This window comes from Clinocottus analis, unplaced genomic scaffold (genome assembly GCF_023055335.1).
Source record: "Clinocottus analis isolate CAN_PGR_092001 unplaced genomic scaffold, fCliAna1.0.p SCAF_14, whole genome shotgun sequence".
In the NCBI taxonomy this organism is placed as follows: Eukaryota; Metazoa; Chordata; class Actinopteri; order Perciformes; family Cottidae; genus Clinocottus; species Clinocottus analis.
This window is the reverse complement of record NW_027175865.1, coordinates 14,359,772-14,379,337: the sequence shown is the minus strand read 5'-3', so window position 1 is coordinate 14,379,337 and position 19,566 is coordinate 14,359,772. Positions and strand designations below refer to the sequence as shown.

Below are 19,566 nucleotides of genomic sequence, written 5' to 3'. Positions count from 1 at the left end.
AACGGCGTCTTTTTACCTCCCCAAAAATGACTGAACTGCATTGTCACTGCACAGTAAAACACACAGCGCTCGATATTAAAGTGTAAAGTAATGCTTTATCGGCCCCTTCAGTCTGCAATCAGCTCATTTAGCATCCTCATTTTGAGAACTTCTTTAACAAGTGTCTTTTAGGATTCGTCTCGATGTTTAATATTTACTGTCTTGGGGTGCCGACGCATCAGCCGCCGAATGAGCCATTGCACTATCTTTATGTCGTTTTCTGACCAGGAAGTACCGCGTCCACCTTTAAAGGAACCATCCACTCTAAACACCTCGCGCATCTTTCGGCATGAAGTGCGTTGCATTTCGTGGTTGTTCTCCGCTATTGTGTTTGACATGGACATGTCATCAAATATGCACAATGTTACGGTGTCTTTGTAAGATATTTAGCAGCAGTTAAGTGGGACAGCAGACACTTTCTTTTCCGCTACATAAAGCACCAGCTGTAGAGGAAAGCCTGTTTTGTTTTTCAAAAGATTTAAGTGTCTGTTGTGAAGCTTGAACTTGTGCCGTCCACATGTTCTTACTGAGCTACATAGCTAGCAGACAACTAGACATTAGCGTTGTTTAGTTTCCAGGCTTTTGGAGTGTGTTGCTATTCAGGGAGTCTTCACACACACTCTCCATTTGCAGCGTCGAAAGAAAATGTTTATTAATTTGTTTTTTTTTAAGAGAGTGAGATGAGAAGTTTGATATTGTTCTGATGCCTGGTGTGCATCAAGTACGCAGCTGGAGCCAAGATGTGTTTAGCATATAACTTAGCATCAAGCTAGGATGCGAGGGGAAACGGCCTGTCTGTGTCCAAAGTGGAAAAGGATGCCCCTCAGCCTTTATAAAACTCATCAGTCAACATGTTATATTATGTTATATAAAGAGCTTTATAGATGTCTACGATGGAAATGTAAGAAACCATCAAGTAGATAAAAAGTCCACAAAGCACGTATAACAAAAAGTTGACTCACAAAGTAGTAAATTAAAACAGGTCATCACAAAATAAGCCCTTGAATGGCACTACATTTGAAAATGTTTTTCTTTTTTAATTGTACATATCTTGTGTTTTTTTTCTCTCCACACGTATTTATATAATGTCCAAGATGTGTCTGCATGATAATGCGTAGAAATAATAGATTAGCTGTTTCATGTAAAAGGGGACCGGCGGCACTGAGCCCGGTGACCTCACAGCACACAGGCCGTTCAAAAGCTTCAGTAATGATCATCATTACCGATCATTACGCCTTTATCATGTGCTGGAGTTCACCATAACGCTCACTGTGCTGCAGTACAACGGGGTCTCATCTACCGTGTGCAGCACTCTAGCTCAGCCTCGGCCCCAGTGCTTTGTTGTTTTGTTGTTGTTTGTATTACTTCTTATGCGTGACCAAGACAGAACTCGTCTTGTCAAAAATCTATACAAGTCTACCTCAGGTGTGATTTTGGACAGCTTGAGAAAAGCACGTCCAAAAAACTGTTTTTATATGTATTGTAAATCTTTTGTGTGTTAAGTGGTCCTTACAAGTATTTATTACTTTGTCTTTTTACCTCTTCTTTTCCATGTAATGTGTGCTACCTCATAGAACATATTCTACAATTTTTCTGGTATCTTTATGCCCGTTGTTGCTGCCGACATATAACGAGAGATCCAAAGCGGTGCTTTTTTAATGCCGTCTCAGCCTTGTTTCCAGGAAAAGAGACTCAAAAGTACTGATGAACATACAAATAACATGCTCACTTGCATTCTTCGAACAATTGCATATCTCTTTACTTACCAGAGCAGACACACCCGATCTTCATAACCCTGCTCTAATACCAAAATCCCTCCATAAACATGCATCATGAAGAATGTTTGGATTGTGCGTGTTCCTGTTTCACCTTTTCTCAGTACTTAAGGTTGTCCTGAACACAAACTGTATCTTGAACTTTATTTAACTTGATGCTTGAGTTTGTATTTCATTTGGATCATCTCCCCACTTTGTTGGATTGTTCAGCCTGCAACTGAAATATATTGTGCTGCAGTACAAAGGTAATTAAAGATCGAAAACAACATTTATGTTTCATCTCCCAGTTTCTGACGTTATGCTGACCGCTGTCAAACGTTTGCGAGGCATGCAGGTCCACATTTTAAATGTTATTTTGAGCCGTAAAGACCAAGGGTAATATTCAGTATTAAAGCATTAAACATATTGATACATATTGGGTGGAATCTCATTCTGATTTCAGTCCAAGTTCTTCTGGCATTTAGTTTGTTGTCGTATTGATCAGTTCTTTTCGACATATTTGTAATCAATCTAACTTATGTGCAATGCATACCATTGCACAATATAATCTAAAACTTTACAAATAACATAAACAAATGAATCTTAGGTACAAGATTAGGTGCTTCTTTTTTCTCAATGGATGGTGTTGAGCAAGCTCAGACCGAATATGAAACCAAATTGCACAAAAACTGAGGAACTCCACGGATGAAGACCACAGGATGCGAGCGAAAGCTCTGAGAAAAATATGAATATATATATGAATGTTTAGTGCAAAATTAATGTTTTCAAGGTTGATAATTAACTTTCACTCTCAATCGAAACATCTGTTAAATTGGGACTGTGGCATTGAAATAGTGTGATTTGTACGTTATTGTGATGGCTTCCGTCCGACAACATGTTGTGATGACAAATGGCCACAATGGCATGAACAGATTAATTCCAGTATCTCAACAAAAAAGTCAAATAAAGTTTCAGGAAGAATGGCATGCATTAATTTGTGCAGGTGTTCATGTAGTTGTGCCCCCCCTGTTAGTGACAGGCAGAGGGCCTGCGCATCGTGATAACTGGTTGCCTATATATAATGTGGTGAACTTCATGAAAGTAGCCAGATTTCGCCTAATGTCGGGCCGGAAAGTGATGTTAATTCCCTTCAAAATAAAGTGTATGAAATTGTCACCTTTGTGTAAAAAAAAACAACTGATCAATTAAATCGGTAAATTTACAGATATACAAGTAAGCACATGTGAAATAATAAGTATTGTTTATAAAATGCGTCATTCAGTGACAAGGCCTGTCATCAACTTAGTATATAATGCATTATATAATTAATATGATTAGATTTGGTTTAATGGGACTTTTACATGTATTATATTAGCTCGAAGTATTATGATTAATTCCTTCTTTTTTCAAAACAGGACTTGCATTTTGGTCATTACTCAAAAAATGATTTATAAAAGGAAATAAAACATTTGAACGCTGTGATGGTGATCAGTCACTGTCCCACCTAATGTGTTCTTAGTAAGTTTCGGATATATATATTTTATTTTAATTCAATATTGTTAATTTGGTCCATATCTCCAGGTACTGAATATGTGCACGTTATGAAAAATATGCATGGGAATGTGTCTGTCTGCACCAAATCACAGCGTTTTATTGTTCTTTTATTTTGAAACGCGTAGCCGGAAGTCGCCTCGCTCTGGCCACCTCTGCGCGGCACGCTCAGCACGCACAGCAGCTGCACGCTCTCACGTCGTCCAGTGTTTGACGGAGAGAAAAAAAAACCTCCTCGGTTTGACTGTGCGAGCAGAACGTGTGCGGCGGTAATGGCTGCCAGCGAGTGTGAGGAAGACAACAAATGAACCCCAGAGAAGAAGATTCAAAGGTGAGTCTGAAAAGATGACAACTCGCAGCGCATCAACCGCCGCTGCTCCGGGTAGACCGTTTGTCTCGCGCGCTGTGGGCTACCTGTCTGCTCGGCTCGCAGGTGTGTTTGGAAGGGAATCCGATTGAACACACACACATGCGCGCACGCACACACATACACACGCGCGCACACACACACACACACACACATACACACACACTGGACATTAAGCGGTCCGGTGCGTATCATGCGCGTCTCCTCCACGACCCAACAACCGTTAGGACAAATTGAGATCCGGGGACTTTCTGTGTGAGATTTTTGTTTTGGGATTCATGCGTCTTCATCTCGCTCGACTGCGCTCGTGAGCGCCGGACTCTTTGTTAGCGGGTGTTAACGTGATTAGCTAACGTTAGCTAACCAACGACATTTGCAACTGACGGTGAGTTCCGGGACACACAGCCGCGGGTCTCGCCAGCCAATCAGAGAGGAGGTCCACCGCACGAGCTCTGTCAGAGAGACCTTCTTTCTAATTGATTCAGACTTTTTTTTTATTTTTAATTATTTTTTGGGGGGGTTGTTTTCTCATTCATGACGAAATATGACTATGTCAAAAGTATATTTACGTTTTTATTTATTATTTAAATTGTACTAAACAAAGTTATTGACTGCTGCATGGCGTCCGAGCGAGTTGGTTAGTTTTTGTGGCGTCGCTGACTTGTTTTTGTTTATAGTTTCTTACTGAAAGCAGGACCTTAATAGTTTTAAATAAGTCGAATTAAAAGGTTGTCTGGATATAATGAACACCCACTTATCATTCATTTAGCCATCAGATAGATTTGTATATGTATGCGTTGTGTGCGTGTATATTATGAGACATGTCATTGGATTGGCCAAACCAACAATTATGTATGTTTTTGCAAGGGTAATGTTATTCCTGTTAAAACAGTCAAGTTTAAATAAACACTACTAATTACTATTAAATGCTATGTTGGTGTGTAGATGAAACTCAGTACAGTAATGTCATAGCAAGTAAAGCTTAAACCGACCAATGAGTCCGTTAATCATTTCGTCAATCAGCAGGAAATAGCTGTTTATAAAACACAACATTCTCTATTTCCTGCTTGTCAGACCTGAGTATGTGCTGCTATCCTCTGTATTATATCATTGAAACTCAAATGTCTTTGGTCTTTTTTCTTGCCACCTTGCACTAAATGATGCATTGATTAATCATTAAAGTAATGTAATCTAATTGCCTATGAAAATAATAGCCCTAATGTAAAGATGCCTGGTCTTAATTTATTTCACATATACTCTTCACTGAGTACTTAAGTGTCCTCATTCGGTCGTCCAGGCTGAATTTATTATAATACATGACAATAAAAGCACCAGTATTGGCGGCACCAGGGGTATTTTCTACTCTGACAGGTGTAACAGGATTATGTAACGCCACAATAAGGATGAGTGAGACTCATGTCATGACATGATTGACCGACCTCAAGCCTTTTCCACACAACGCCTTTTAAGTGTTAACTTCTTTGCGGCACAAGGCCTCAGTGGCATGCGCATGTTCAGGGACATGCAGTCATAAACAACCTCTACCAGGTAACATGATAACCCAGTTTGTGAAACTTGCTGTCACTTTGACACAATGACTTTTTGTCTATAAAAATGAGGTGTGGTTGGACACGCAGTGCTCTAAACGTGCTGATAGTTATAGTGGTTGAGCGATTCCTATTGCTGCTGTTCTAAAAGGATGTGCTCTGTTTTCATATTGGAAAACATTAAGAGACACAATAAGGGATGCTGTTGTGTTTATTTTGGGGGAGAGGGACGATTGTTTATGCGTCAGGGAGCAATAACACATGTCAATTATCTATCAGAATACCACCCGCCTTGCTGCCCCTACATGTCAATCAAGTGGGCATTGTTGGCGGCTTGCTCTATTTGGTGTCAAGAGTACTGTTTAGATGCACTGAGGAGTTTGGTAACAAGATCAGGAAACATCTGTCAGGATTTTAGGAGAAATCCACTGATTCAGAAAAAGGGGGATTTTATTAAGTGTTTGAGGAAAGATGTCGGGTTTACCGGTCCACAAGAGGGAGGAAAATAAAAATAATGTTGGCTTTCAATGGTGTTTTGGGGATTCTAGACCCTGGGGTAATGCCAAATCTTTCCCCTAAAAGACATGAGGCTGCTTGTTAACAAGTGATGCCCAAGTAAAAGAATCATAATGTTATATGTTATATTATAATGTCATTAATGTTATATGTTGTCAATCAACTGGTTATGTCCTACAGTGTGAGATGAGTCACTAGTAAAGCAGCCCCATGTTCTTTGTCCACAGTGAGGAATAGGATGGTAAGCAGCCAGCCGAAGTACGAGCTGATCCAGGAGGTGGGGCGTGGCAGTTACGGCGTGGTCTATGAGGCGGTGGTGAAGTGCACAGGGGCCCGGGTGGCGGTGAAGAAGATCCGCTGCCACTCTCCAGAGAATGTGGAGCTGGCACTGCGGGAGTTCTGGGCCCTCAGCAGCATCCAAAGCCAGCACCCAAACGTCATCCACCTGGAGGAGTGTATCCTGCAGCGGGACCAGCTGGCCCAGAGGATGAACCATGGCTCCAGCTCCCCACTCTATCTGGAGGTGAGCAGACATAATTCACTTGAGCTGGGCCGACGTTAATAATATTGTTAACGTCACCCAGCATTTAGGCTGTAAGCGGATATTGATTACTTAATTTATGTTGGACAAGAACTGAATGCTCAATGTATTTAGTTCACTTTGGGTGATATATCACTTTTTGCCCAGTTGTGTTGCAGCCTCATAAAACATCATGGCTGCTACAAGCCTACCTCTCCTCTCCAAAAAATAATTGACTACGTTTGGTAAATGGCCAGCGTTATCTGTGAATGCATGCTAAATGGATTAGATTACCTTTTAAATGAGCGCTAATTAGAAAGTATTTATTTTTCCTTCAGTTCCTTAAGCGTTGATTGATGAATTATTTAATATGAAATACATATTACTTTTCTTATCAGGACAAGTTTTTTAAGCAAATCATGAGTTAAAATGTCTAGGAAGTGCTAGGTATCAGCTGATTGTTTTCCTTTTTACTGTGTGTCTTGTGGGTTTTCATTACCTTTTGAGTAACACTTGCATAGACGCAAAGCACAGCGGTTGCCGCTCTGTAATAAGGAGGAATAACCAGACTGTCAAGTACTGGAGAATTACAGTCAGTACACTTGCCAAGTCTAAATACCAGATACGTGTGTCAGACAAAACATCTCTCCTGCAGCTGTCCATGTTGCCAACATATGCTCGAGGAAAATACTCCTGAGACGACCATAAGTGTGGCTCTGGAGATCATAAGGAACATTTTTTTTGTCAACCTCTGTACATAATACTGATAATAATATGTATTATGTAGTTTTATCATGATTAGTGCAAATTAACATCCGTCTTTAGCTCGGCTGGCGGCCCAAACATAACCATAAACCTCAATTTTAAAGTGCCTGTAGCGATGAATCGCCTGCATCGGATCAGTTAATGTTATCTTATTATCTGCCTCACACAGTTGCCCCTTCCTTAAGACTGTTGTTCGCTTACCCGCCTGCCAAAAGCAGATCTTGTTAATATCTGTGTACTGAATCTTTGTTGGCAAGACACATGAGGCCAAACATTCGCATCCAGCCTATTAGCCTATTTGTCCATCCACTACCCTCCACTGTTGGCAAATATTACCTTTTAGATGACGGATTTTTCCGTGACAAAGTGGAGCTAATGGGTTGAATGTAAATGCCAGTAGCTGAAAGTGAGTCATCATCATCAAGCTAGCTGTTTCTTGTGTCAATGAACATTGCGGTTATTAGTGTGGGAGATTACAATTATGGATGTAGACCGAAAGTATCAGCGGTACAAATATTGGCACTTGGAATAATGAATAAACCGCTGAACCCTGGTTTATATATTCCTCTGTGTGTGATGCCGATGAGCATCAGCAGAAGAACTGGAAGTTTGTCGTTGGCTCTGCGTAGTGTTCGGCCTCCCGTGTCCCCGCAGTCACATGGACGTGTTGTCAGGTTAAGGAGGGCCCTCCCCTCCTCTCTCTCGTCAACCTGTCTGCAGCCCGTCATGTCGCAAAGCCTCCCTGCTGTCTGACGGCGGGCACACAGGCACTCTGCCGGAGCCTGATTATAGTCTCTCAGCGGCACGCGGGGCCCATTGTCAGACCGCTCGCTCTGTTTTTCTGCAGCGCTGGCGTTGGACACTTTCCCAGAATCCCTTTATTCCGACTCTTTTTTTTTTTTTTATTGCTCTGTAATGTTCCAGTGCATGCTTACAGAAGAACAAATGATAATGGGGAGGAATTATCTGACCGCACCAACTGTGGGATAATTTGCATCCATTCTTTTTTGGGGGCTAGTGGATTCTTTGGCTCGTGGCATGTCAAACAATTTGCAGCCATTTGTTTACAGCGGGGACTCCACTGGGAATTGTCTATTACACACAATCAGAGCATGTGTGTTGCCTGCGAGGCAGTTGGCAACACAAGCCTGGACGTCTGGGTCGGCCAGCCTCAACTGACACTGAAACAGATTTTTACTCTTCAACTAACGGTTCTTCTATTGTCAGTGCAAACACTTGTCCCTCTGGTACTCTGTCGTCAACTGACGTTTCAGCTGCGGACATCTCGTACTTTACAACTTACGCTTCCAAACATGGAGAGATAGAGGTTGGTCATGGCGACAAAGAGAGAGGGGACCTAAACTCTTCATCTGAGAGTTCAGTTTTAACTGCCACGTCAACTTCAGCATTTTTTTTCCTACTGCGATCCACATTTTTTGCTACAAATCTACAGCTTTTCAGCGTCTATTACAAAACTACATCTATCAAATTCCAGAAATGCATCCTGTTTAATCTTAATTTCACGTGAGATGGATGAAACCTTGCGGGTTTGTGGTCCGCTGTCAAAAAGGGAGATTAAATGAAGTCACTTCCTGCAGCAGGTATAAAAGATGAGGCCTCTCGCACTGCTTTGGTTTGAAAAAAAAAAAGGCCCATAGAGGACGGTGGGAAACGACATGTTCTGAATACAAAGCTGGAGCCGCCTTGCCTGTTACGTGACATTTTCTCCTTCTCACCCTGCAGAGCCGTTTCACACTGTATCAGGCTGCTCGACCAACCCTAAGTGATACAATCAATTTGGTTGCGCTTGTTGCAGCTTTGTCTGTTGCGTCTTGAGCTAATGCTTTCATTTCCAGTCGATACAGATCTCACACAGCTTGCTCAATAGCTCGCTTTTAGTGCTTCATGTCAATTCTTTTGCAGTGTTCAACGAAGTTGCCGTTTGTGGTTCAGAGTTTATTAGGCTTGATGAATTCCAGCATGGTGTGAAGTAAGTTTCCTATCTGAGACGTGGAGAATTATGTATTAATCTTTTAACCACAGACGATGTCTTGGAGCATTTACACGTTGGTGTATAAGTTAATATAACTTGGTGCTGAAGCTTCCTTTCGGTCAACCAGCCGGGCTGTTGAGGCAGAGACCACCGATCTTTACAACGACCTGATCTTCTTTTTGTTTTGCTGATGGTGGTGGTTATGCCCTTATCAAAATGTGGCAATAAACGTCATTAAAGTGAAAGTAAAAGGCATGACAGGCATCACTAAACATTAAAAAAAATCAGCTCCTGTAAATGGATAGTGCTTCAAAGTACGTGTCAGACATCTCAGAAAAGGGAATATCTTGGTGGTTTGTGTAAAACCTGCATACACCGTTAACAATCTGCTCTTCATGCTCTTAAAACTAAACACACAGCTTCCTGAGCAAACACACAGCTGTGGATTCTACTTCTTATTTGGACTTCAGTATTGTTTCTTTGCGTGCTGAGTTTTTTTCATTGGAGTGAAGAAATAAAAGGGGAAACATGTCTTTTTTTTCTTCAAGGTTAATGGGTGTTGAAAGCAAAATTAACTGACACAGAAACGCTCATCAGCTCAGTTGTATTCCAGCAAAGCTTGACAATGATAACACTGCTTACCATAATATGGCCGAGATAATTAAAGCATTTGTCAGCCGACCAAAATGTGCAGCGTGTAGAGGCTGACCGTCCCATCACCAGTGGTCTCGTGTTGACTGTGTTTTTCCTTTTCTACTGCAGCTGGTGGAGACGTCTCTGAAGGGCGAGATCACATTCGACCCGTGCTGTGCCTACTACTTGTGGTTCGTCATGGACTTCTGTGACGGTGGAGACATGAACGCCTACCTGCTGTCCCGCAAGCCGAGCCGCAAGACCAACACCAGCTTCATGCTGCAACTGGGCAGCGCCCTGGCCTTCCTGCACCGCAACCAGATCATCCACCGCGACCTCAAACCGGACAACATCCTCATCTCCCAGGCCTGCACGCCGGCCGGTTCCTCCGAGCCCACCCTCAAAGTGGCCGACTTCGGCCTGAGCAAGGTCTGCTCCACCTCCGGGCTCAACCCGGAGGAGCCGGCCAGCGTCAACAAGTGCTTCCTGTCCACGGCGTGCGGAACGGACTTCTACATGGCCCCGGAGGTGTGGGAGGGCCACTACACGGCCAAAGCGGATATCTTCGCCCTGGGCGTGATCATCTGGGCCATGGTGGAGCGCATCACCTTTGTGGATGTGGAGACTCAGAAGGAGCTGCTGGGCAGCTACGTGCAGCAGGGCTCGGAGATCGTGCCCTTGGGGGAGGCCCTGTTGGAGAACCCAAAGATGGAGCTGCTAATCCCCGCTAGGAAAAAGAGCATGAACAGCCACATGAAGCAGCTGATCAGGGAGATGCTGTCGGCCAACCCTCAGGAACGGCCCGACGCCTTTGAACTGGAGCTCAGACTGGTCCGCATCGCCTGCAGGGAGCTGGACTGGGACACGTGATGGACGAGCAAACGGCACCAGACACTCCGCTGATCGAGCACATGTACACATCTCATTAGCTACTGTTAACCCAGATCACATAACGGGGGGATCATTGTGTTTTTTTTAAACTCGGGAACAATAATTAGAGTCGTCGTTGTTTGCGTCATGGCTGAAGTTTATTCGGTGTCCAAGCACATACGGTCCTCTACGAGCTGTGTCTTTTTATACTGGAGGAGAGAGGTGTGACACCCTCCGCTGCTGCCGCTGCTCCAAATTGCAGCTTAGTCTCAGGCTAATCACATCACAGCTTCCTCTTCCTCCTTGCAGAATCACTGAAGTGTGCCGGAAGAGCAGAAATGACCCCAAAAGTTCTGCATTCAATGAGAAGAGAAAGTCAAAAGAGCAAAACCGAGAGCGTTTGTCTCCAAATACCATCCTGGACCCGGTGCTAATTGTTACTAAACGCAATACGAGACATTATCCTGTGATCATTACAGCGTGCATTTATCCAAAGGGCCGCCCATTAAAACACAATCACGTCAATGTGTTGGATGTTGGAAGGCTTCGACAGAACCTGACTTGCAAACTGATTTCAGGCTATAACGCAGGTTTGCCCTGAACGCTCAGGTAATAAACACATGCAGCTTGGTGGTATTTGGAGACAAACAGCTACCGTCACGCTCAGTTTTTCTCAGTAGTCCAATTTTTGGTGCTTGAAGATAAACTGTTGGGTTTTTTTTTGGGCGTGGAACATTTTTTTATCAGTTAGCGACCAGCCAGCAGGTGCTTGTGGTCGGATTTGTCGTCTTTCTGCCCATCACGCACTTCAAGATAAGTGGACTGGTCCCAGACACACCCCTAATCCAGTGTAGCAGAATGTATAACGATCCAGACAGGTCACCTTTATTTATGTAGAGCCTTAAACACAAAACATTTTAATTACAAGGCGCTTCACACAGTTAATGAGGAGGAGAGCTTAAATGATAATACTGCTTTATTACAACTTGGTTGTTATCCTACTTCTAGCCTTAGTTACTGTTATTAATAACCTAAATCACCTTGGATAGTCTTTCCACTATGCCAACAATCAACTGCTGGGATTAAAAACCCTTAATTCACTGAGTTAGATGTGAAAACAGTCTGGCTATACGCATTGTTGCCTCTCTTTCTGCCCGCTGTGCAGACAATCTCCAAAAAAAACAGCCCGGTCAGCTCGTCGCCGGTATATTCGTCCAATCCTACCGACAAACACCTTCTAATACTCAGCAGCTGACCGTGGATTTTGCTTGCTGATCCGTAGCTCGCTGATGCTATCTGATTAACGTCAACACTGAATTGGTTGAAAACTGTTTTTACTTTTTTTTGCTGCGGTGATCCACTCTGTTTTTCTAATGAGGGATTATGACCAACATTTCTGGTGCACTTATTTTCAGTTTCTGCTCCAAACAAACCGGTTTAGGGAATCGGATGATGATGCTGCTGATGCATTTAATTTGTAACGCACTTATCTTTCAAAAGTATCTGAATGGCTTGTGAACAGCCTGTCGGATGGCACTTCTTGCCCCATTGTTGATAGAAATAATGTGAAAACAAAACCAAAGTTGTAATAAACCACAATTATCCGGTTTATCAAGAAAATCCAAAAGACCGAGCGCACGACAATAAAGCGAGCAGATTGTCCTCGGAGTGACTCCCCCACACGTGGCAAACAAATCTCTATGTTGCCTAAACATAAATGTAATTATCTCAAAGTTGAGCTGCAGTGACATGAATATTCACAATTGAGACCATTAAGACCTGAATGAGTTAAAAAAAAACAAAATAATTCAGTGACTCTCACTGAAAGCACTTTTATTTAGTTGTTTATATTTATTCCTCATAACTACCTGCTGCATGATATGGAGGAGCTCTGCGAGGCTGGATTCAGTGTGATAACTGCTGGTATTTGTTTACCAGGCGAACACAATGTCAGCCAACAGTCTACTTATGCATGCAGTGTCTCTCACCTTCAGGGAGGAAGCGAGAGACGACATCAGCGCACACAATCCTCCATGAGCCAGAGGATCTCTGCTTTTTTTTTCTTCTTTTTTTTTGGAGGATACATAATACTGTTGTGTTTAACTTGATCTCCTCTCACTGTGTCACTGCTCCTCGTTTCCTTTGGCTCTGGATCTTACAGTAATCCCTTTCTTCATGCTTCCGACAGGCTAATTCTAAGCCTATTAAGTTGTTGCAGCACTTGGCAGAGGCTCATGCTCGGGACCCCTTTTGCCTTTCAGGTCATACATAATTTGTGCACTTATACTAATTTTACAGGAACATGTAAAAAAAAAAAAAAAAACTATCCTGCCGTCTTTACTGTGGAGGAAAATTACATTTCTTTGTCTTTCTCGTTCTTTACCTGCTCGATGGCCTACCATTACCCGTCGTGATGCGATTTTGAGATTTGCCTTATTCACCGCTTTCTTCGTGACACTAAAGTGGCCTCGTGGACGTGGCCCTCCAACACAGAATTGGCAGAAGTTGTGCCTGAGGATTCCACTGACTTTCGGCGGGGGCGTTTTTTTGTTTCGAATAGCAATACCACAAATCAGTATTAAAAACCCGTCTTCACTGCGGGGCATCGACGCCGCTTCGGACGATGTTGCGCTCCCTCGAGAATGTGGTTTTAACTAGGTCGACCGTAACCGCGGAGCTCTTAGCGGAGCAGAGCATGATGGGTAGTCATTTCCTGTCAGACCGCTTCCATCTAGACGAGGGGGGGAGGACGATGGTTTCCTGCGTGAGGTTTGAGACACTCGCCAAACGAATACTATGTCTGGGGTATTAAGAGATTTCACCCTTTTGATTTGTTGTATTATTCCTTTGCACATGTGTAAATACTGTACAGGATCAACGGGGTGTGGACAATGTTGACGTGCGTTTGACTGGGTGTGCTCTGTTTTCAAGAGCCTGACTTGTTTGTAAATTGCTGTGATGGACTACATTTTTTTTTTTTCTTCAGCGCTTAACTCTTGCTTCGGTCTAGTCGTGGAAAAGATGCGATATGTTTGCAGGTCACTGCTGTCCGTGTGTTAGTGGTAACTGTGCGTTTTTAATTTGCCTATTGTTTGTGAATTTGTGTAAGCAAAGTGGGTCAACTTGAAATGTTTTTTTTTGCCGGGTGAGGAGCAATTTTAAATTTTGGGACATTCATCAACTCTCACTACTTTACCAGCCCTGATCCAGGAAACACTGCCCCACCGTACCGCTCTGATATCCGCCTGAACTCTGCTAGGATAACATGGTGAACTGTTGGTGTCCTCTAACGATGAGTACGCTGCGTGCTGAACACGATCAGTGTGCAGCATGGGATCCAGAGGCAGCTTTGCCTTTTATTCAGTAATCTTACTATCGCAGTTTCTGACCACCGGTGGCAGCAGTGAGCACAATGCTCTCGTCCCGCTGTAATAGAAGAGCCCTTTTATGGCGAGGAGTCAAAATTGCTTTTATATCTTTGCACCAATCAACTCATTTTGTCGGTTAATAAGAACATGGCCGACCTTTCAGTGAGGCGTTCCTCCTGGAGCAGCTCAGCTTCTGAGACCTTCATGGAGATAGACGTAGGACTGTGGTACCTAATACGAGTCCTGGATCAGGGCTATTCTCACCATTTAAAAATAAAATGTGTTGGATGAAGACCCCCTGGAGTCACGCCAGACCATAAATCCAACACACCCAAGGCAAACTTCTTTCACACTCTTTGTATGAACTTTTTTTTTTTTTTTTGCTCTTATGTCATTGTAACATATTTTGAAGAGATTAAATGAAGTTTATCAAAAGTGGTGTGAATACCTGTCGGTCACTGTGGAATTGATTTGTAATAAAAACAAAATGGATTCAAATAATAATGGAATTGCTTGGAGAAATGGAGCATGCAAATGACTTTGAAACTGTCCATTTCCTCCTCAGCTCATTTCCTTGCGGTCCTGCACTGCGTCAGTTAATTGCTGTAATTCAATTCACCTGATGGCCTGCATGTTAAAGACGCTGCTAGCTAAATTAGCTGTATTCTCAGAGTGCCTCCAGCCTGACTCGTTTCTGTACTGGAGACGTCCCGTCATGTCGAACCAAGGTAAGCTATAGAGCAGATGTTGACGTCACCCCAGCAAACAGACTGAACCATATTCTCTTTGTTTTGTCTTCCGTTGGCGGACATCTCATTTCACACAGCTTGCAGTCAGTACCCTGGTGGGATGACCAGCCACAACGCAGAGAAATTAAAGGTGTGCCTCCCTTCTGTTGATGACTGAAATAGTATGCGTGCAGGATCTGAAGGAAATGTGTTCGTACAGAGTGTAATGCATTCCTTCACCCTGATCTCGCCCCAGAGGACAACTCATCAGATTTTACCCTGCACGGTGTCTCAGCTGCTGTCTGCTTCTCAAGGCGGCAATGACGTCTTTGCAATCTGTGACTGGGAACTCAACCAGGTACATGAGCATGGAGGTATAAAAATGAGTGGAGCAATAAAAACTCTAAAGAGGATTAACCTCCAAATGATGGCACGTCTCTGCGTGAATGTCCTTTTTCACCGCCGCCATTTTGACATCCCGTTGCAAGGTTAATGAAACGGGTGCAATTGATCAACGTTAAAACCGTCGGCCTATTCCACATAGTGTGTCCCAGCCGCTCCAGCGAGCAATATACCGAGGCCCCGACTCACCTCGATGGAACAGGGCCATGAATAATGTAATTAATTGCTTGTGTGTTTACCCTGCAGCAGCACGTCAAACATGCTTGTGTGAAACAGGCCCATCGTGCACAAGTTGTTGACTTGAACCGCATCACTTTGACTCAGGTCATGGATCGAGTCAAGAGATGCAAGTGGACTAACGTAACCACCAAAGGCTTCAGGCTTTAAGAAGTCACAGCCATGCTTAGATGAAAGGTCACGGGGTCATCGAGGTCACTGTGACACAGCACATCATGCATGCACAAAGTGTTGTCATCGAGGAGTCACAGGATCAGCAAAGTCACAACAGTTTCTTTGAGGGCCCCTTTAATGTCTGTAAAAATGTGTTTTTGAATGTGTGTTTTAATCAACTCCTCGTCTCATTTTAAACCAGTCTGACAGACAATTATGTTGTGCAATGAGGAAGGAAATGTTTGTCGGTGCTCACCAAGCAGACATTATGCAACTTTACTTTGAAGACAACTTGGATAGAGTTGCCTTCTTTTTTTTTTTAATGTGTGCACAGAAAAAAGAGAATTATTCTCTATTGAATGACCAAATTCATCATGTGTTGAGATCAAACTGCTTTAGAGTGCCACTTGAGGAGAGATTGTTTGCAAAATCAAGAATGGACTCAAAGTGTGAGAATAGTGGCTTGTGCTGAGTTTTATTCGCTTGCGCTTCCTCTCCCTGCAGGTGTCCATAGTTGGCGTCATCAGAGGCTCGACTCCCTTTGTGACAAACATCCAGTTCTCCGTGGACGACATGACCGGTCCACCTTTAAACGTGACGCAGTGGGTTAACGCGGAGGCCAGTAGCATCAACGGGGTCATCTCAGGACTACGTCTAGAAAGCAAACCGCACCTCTTTGCTAAACGTTTGAAACTCTGTTCACAGGACTGCGCTCCGGCCTCTCCAGGAACGTACGTGAAGGTGATTGGAAGTCTGCGCAGTTTCAATGTAAGTAATGCAGACATCATTTTGATGATGATGGGCTTTAAAAGGATGTGAGCATTGATTTCTTTTGACTATCTGTGATTTATTCCTTTCCATTATGTCGCGTCAGGGTCGAAGGTCATTGCTGGCATTGCATTGCCGATGCATCGAGGACCTGAACGAGATCACATCCCACATGTTGGACGTGGTGCACGCTCACCAGCAGCATTTCGGAAAGGTACACAAGCCCGTTGACGCTTTAGACCAGTAGCGACAACTCTAATCTCATAAAAAATGTTTGTGTCATAAAGCTGGCAAGCGTTTTGACTCTAAACTAATTCATTGAGCCGAATTTTAGATTGTGAGACACACAAAGTTGACACTGAAACCTAGATTTTACATTTTTATGTCCTTTCATACAATACTTACGAGTTGATAAAGAGATTTAGTAAATAGCCTCATGATTTTGTTCTCTATCCCCGCAACACTTTAATACTGCAAAAACACTTCTTTTTTATTTTTCTCTCATGGTGTAGTTTGTCCAGGCGTTCGATGTGAATATGAACACCACTGTTGCTTCGCCGTCTGCAGGAGTCCTCGAGCAGAGCGCTGACTGGCTTCTTAAAGTCCCCTTACCAAATGGGCTGTCCACCCTGCAGGGTCAGGTAAGTGGGTTAAAAGAGTGCAACTTCAGCAACGGGGACATTTTATGGAAACTATGCAAGGTTGAAATTAACAATAACGTTCCCTTTCTGAGTCTCTACGCCGCTGTAACAAGATAATTAAGACGTTAATGTTTCAGAAATGGGAAATTCTACTAATAAAGTAAATATGTGAACAGGTTCTTTTTGTAAAGATTGTTTTGTATGTAGCTATAACAAGAAAATATGTAATGACATGATAAATCTCTTGTTAATCAGTTGTGGGTGTCTTGTTTTGACGAGATCCTTTTCATCACGCTGGCAGCAGTGAATTACAGCTGCGTATTCCTGCTTCACAATCAGTTACTCATTGTACAGTGAGGGGAATTACTGTAAATCACCACGTTGCATTTGATTTTGCCTTCTTTACAAATGAATGCCATACTACAAAGCATTCTTCTCTTTCTTGCATTTGGAAGACTTTCCAAAAAATGTCCTCACTGTGGACAGTTTTCACTATTGGTCCACAGTGAGGTCGTCCTAAAGTCACCACGACGCTGTCTCTGCGACGTCGCATTGCTGTCGACAAAGATGAAGAAAAAAAAAAAGATCGGCACAGGGGTTGAGAGTAAATGTCTTGACTCCCATTCAAGGTGTTGACGGTACTCAGGAGGTTCTCCTCCAGCTGCACGGGCATCGGTCTCCCTGAACTGCAGACGCAGCTGGACTACCTCAGTCCGAGAGACATCAGGTATCTCGGCCTCGTGCCTCTTGTGCTGGATGACCACGGAGACACATTTGGATGAAAATGCTTAAATCTGCGCCCCGCCCGTCTCTCTTTCTGCACAGAACCTCCTTGACCTTTCTGATAAATGAAGGTCACGCCTTCTGTACCATTGACGAGCATCACTTCAAGTCGACGGACAACTAGTGGTCTGCCGGGAAAGCTCACGAAACGTCACCCTCCTGGATTGCGGCCGATCGGGATGTGCACGCTACCCACATGTTTAGTTAGTTATGACGTGATGCAGCAGACGGCTTTGTCCGTCTCGGTCTAAAGATGTTGAACTCTGGCAATTGGACAGATCAGAAAACTGTTACAGGGTTCATAGCGTATCATTTATAGCCTGATAGTCGTGATGTATTGCTCAGGCTTCTTATGTTTGTATATGTTTTTAAGTTCTTTGTGTTCTGAATTTGTGGGTACCTGCATTTTGATGCTGTATATAAAGAAGTTCAAGGTTAGTCTCGTGCCCTCTTTATTTAAGATGCTTTCCTTTTTTAAGAAAGGCTCCATATTTCTTTCCTTGTTGTCCTCAGTTTCTCAGAATTCAACTTAGAAAACATATGGATGAACAACAACACGCCAGTGAGATGTTTGCATGTTGTGTAGACAGTTGCAAAATGTGTTTAAAAACTAATTATTGTCAAAGCATTCACAAGCTTATCAACAAGAGACTTGTATCCATATCATGCCACCTTGACTGCAAAACATGTTACCTTTTCTTTTCTTCAGGGTAAGACACTAAAGGGAAGCGAATCTGCCTCAGAAATCACAATTTCTATCAGTTTATCAAGAACAACTTTACTTCACAAGTGATTCCCAACCAAATACAATGTGTTTAGTAGACCGTTCAGCACCTCAATTACGCCAATTTAAAGTTTGAATTCTATTATTTGCACTAGTCGCGTATTAAATGCTGCTCTTCTTCGGGGTAACGCCACAATTACACGTTTTGGTGAGTCCGGTGTGTAGTTTTCACCTCATTTTATTTCAGCGGCTGCTTTGTTAATGGGATAATTTTTCAACAGAGAGCAAATTAAATCCCATCAAGAAAATATTAAATGTTTGGGTGTCGTCTCACTGTGCTATATAGAGGTGATCCAATGCAAGCGTTGGACACTCACAGACTGTCGATTTGGTATTAACAGTCTGAAACTCAATTTGTTTATGTAGTTTTCCCAATAATGGCTTATTTTCTTATTAATACGCGCTGTTTATGCAACTCACACGGGTTCCCCTAGAGACCCGGATTGAGAAATAATATAGGTCACGGAAATGAGCTGTAAGCAGAATTAGGGACATGGACTCCTAACAGTAACTCATATCTGTTATGGCAGTCGGGTTTACCACCGTTGGAAAAGATTAAACTTGAAACTTGAGATGATTTATTTGATGACTAATGTGATTAACGGTGTCTATAAATGTCTGGGAGGTCATCGTCAAACCGTCCTTAATTATGCTCCAAGTGATCACAGCGCCGCTAAATGTTACGTTTCCACAACGGAGAAGTCACAGTCGCGGGTCTGAGAAACATGTAACCCACTGACCAGATCAGCTTTTGCAGCACTGCAGGTAGGACGGCCGCCAGGTCACCACATTGTCTGCACCCAGTCTCAAATATTTATATTTTAACGACAATTCTGATTCATTTGGCTAACCAGCTTATGTATTGTCAAAATGCCATTTCCCTTATTACTTTAAATGTGGGACGCAAAGCTGCTTCATGGTCCACATCAAGCGCTCACACTCACAGCTGTGTGGTCAAGGGTGTGGCGTGTGTGTGTGTGTGTGTGTGTGTGTGTGAACTGTTATTATTGTAATTATTTTTCTATGAAAGTGACACTGACTATTACACATCATCACAGCAAGGCCGGGCTTCCTGGGCTGAGCAAGACCCGCCAGACGGCCGTGATTCTGTAGCCGACGCTGACGTCTGTCCTCCCTGCGGAGAAGC

At 43.1% G+C, this 19,566-nt stretch overlaps 2 protein-coding genes across 3 annotated transcripts; both read left to right on the top strand.

The window, feature by feature from the left end:
* The first annotated feature begins 3,502 nt into the window (after positions 1-3,502).
* Positions 3,503-14,381, top strand: pdik1l (PDLIM1 interacting kinase 1 like). 2 transcript variants are annotated; one of them, XM_068575718.1, is made up of 3 exons: positions 3,503-3,675; positions 6,002-6,297; positions 9,815-14,381. In XM_068575718.1, the coding sequence occupies exons 2-3, from the start codon at positions 6,013-6,015 to the stop codon at positions 10,553-10,555; spliced, it is 1,026 nt and encodes a 341-aa protein (XP_068431819.1). In that variant the 5' UTR covers positions 3,503-3,675; positions 6,002-6,012; the 3' UTR covers positions 10,556-14,381. The 2 variants fall into 2 exon arrangements, with proteins under 2 accessions (XP_068431819.1, XP_068431820.1); XM_068575719.1 differs by lacking the exon at positions 3,503-3,675 and adding an exon at positions 3,956-4,096.
* A 257-nt stretch (positions 14,382-14,638) lies between these two features.
* LOC137785035 (replication protein A 32 kDa subunit-A-like) lies at positions 14,639-17,450 on the top strand. Its single transcript, XM_068576052.1, has 8 exons — positions 14,639-14,651; positions 14,750-14,802; positions 14,908-15,009; positions 15,948-16,079; positions 16,149-16,211; positions 16,318-16,425; positions 16,724-16,852; positions 17,359-17,450. The coding sequence occupies exons 1-8, from the start codon at positions 14,639-14,641 to the stop codon at positions 17,359-17,361; spliced, it is 603 nt and encodes a 200-aa protein (XP_068432153.1). The 3' UTR covers positions 17,362-17,450.
* Positions 17,451-19,566: the final 2,116 nt, after the last annotated feature.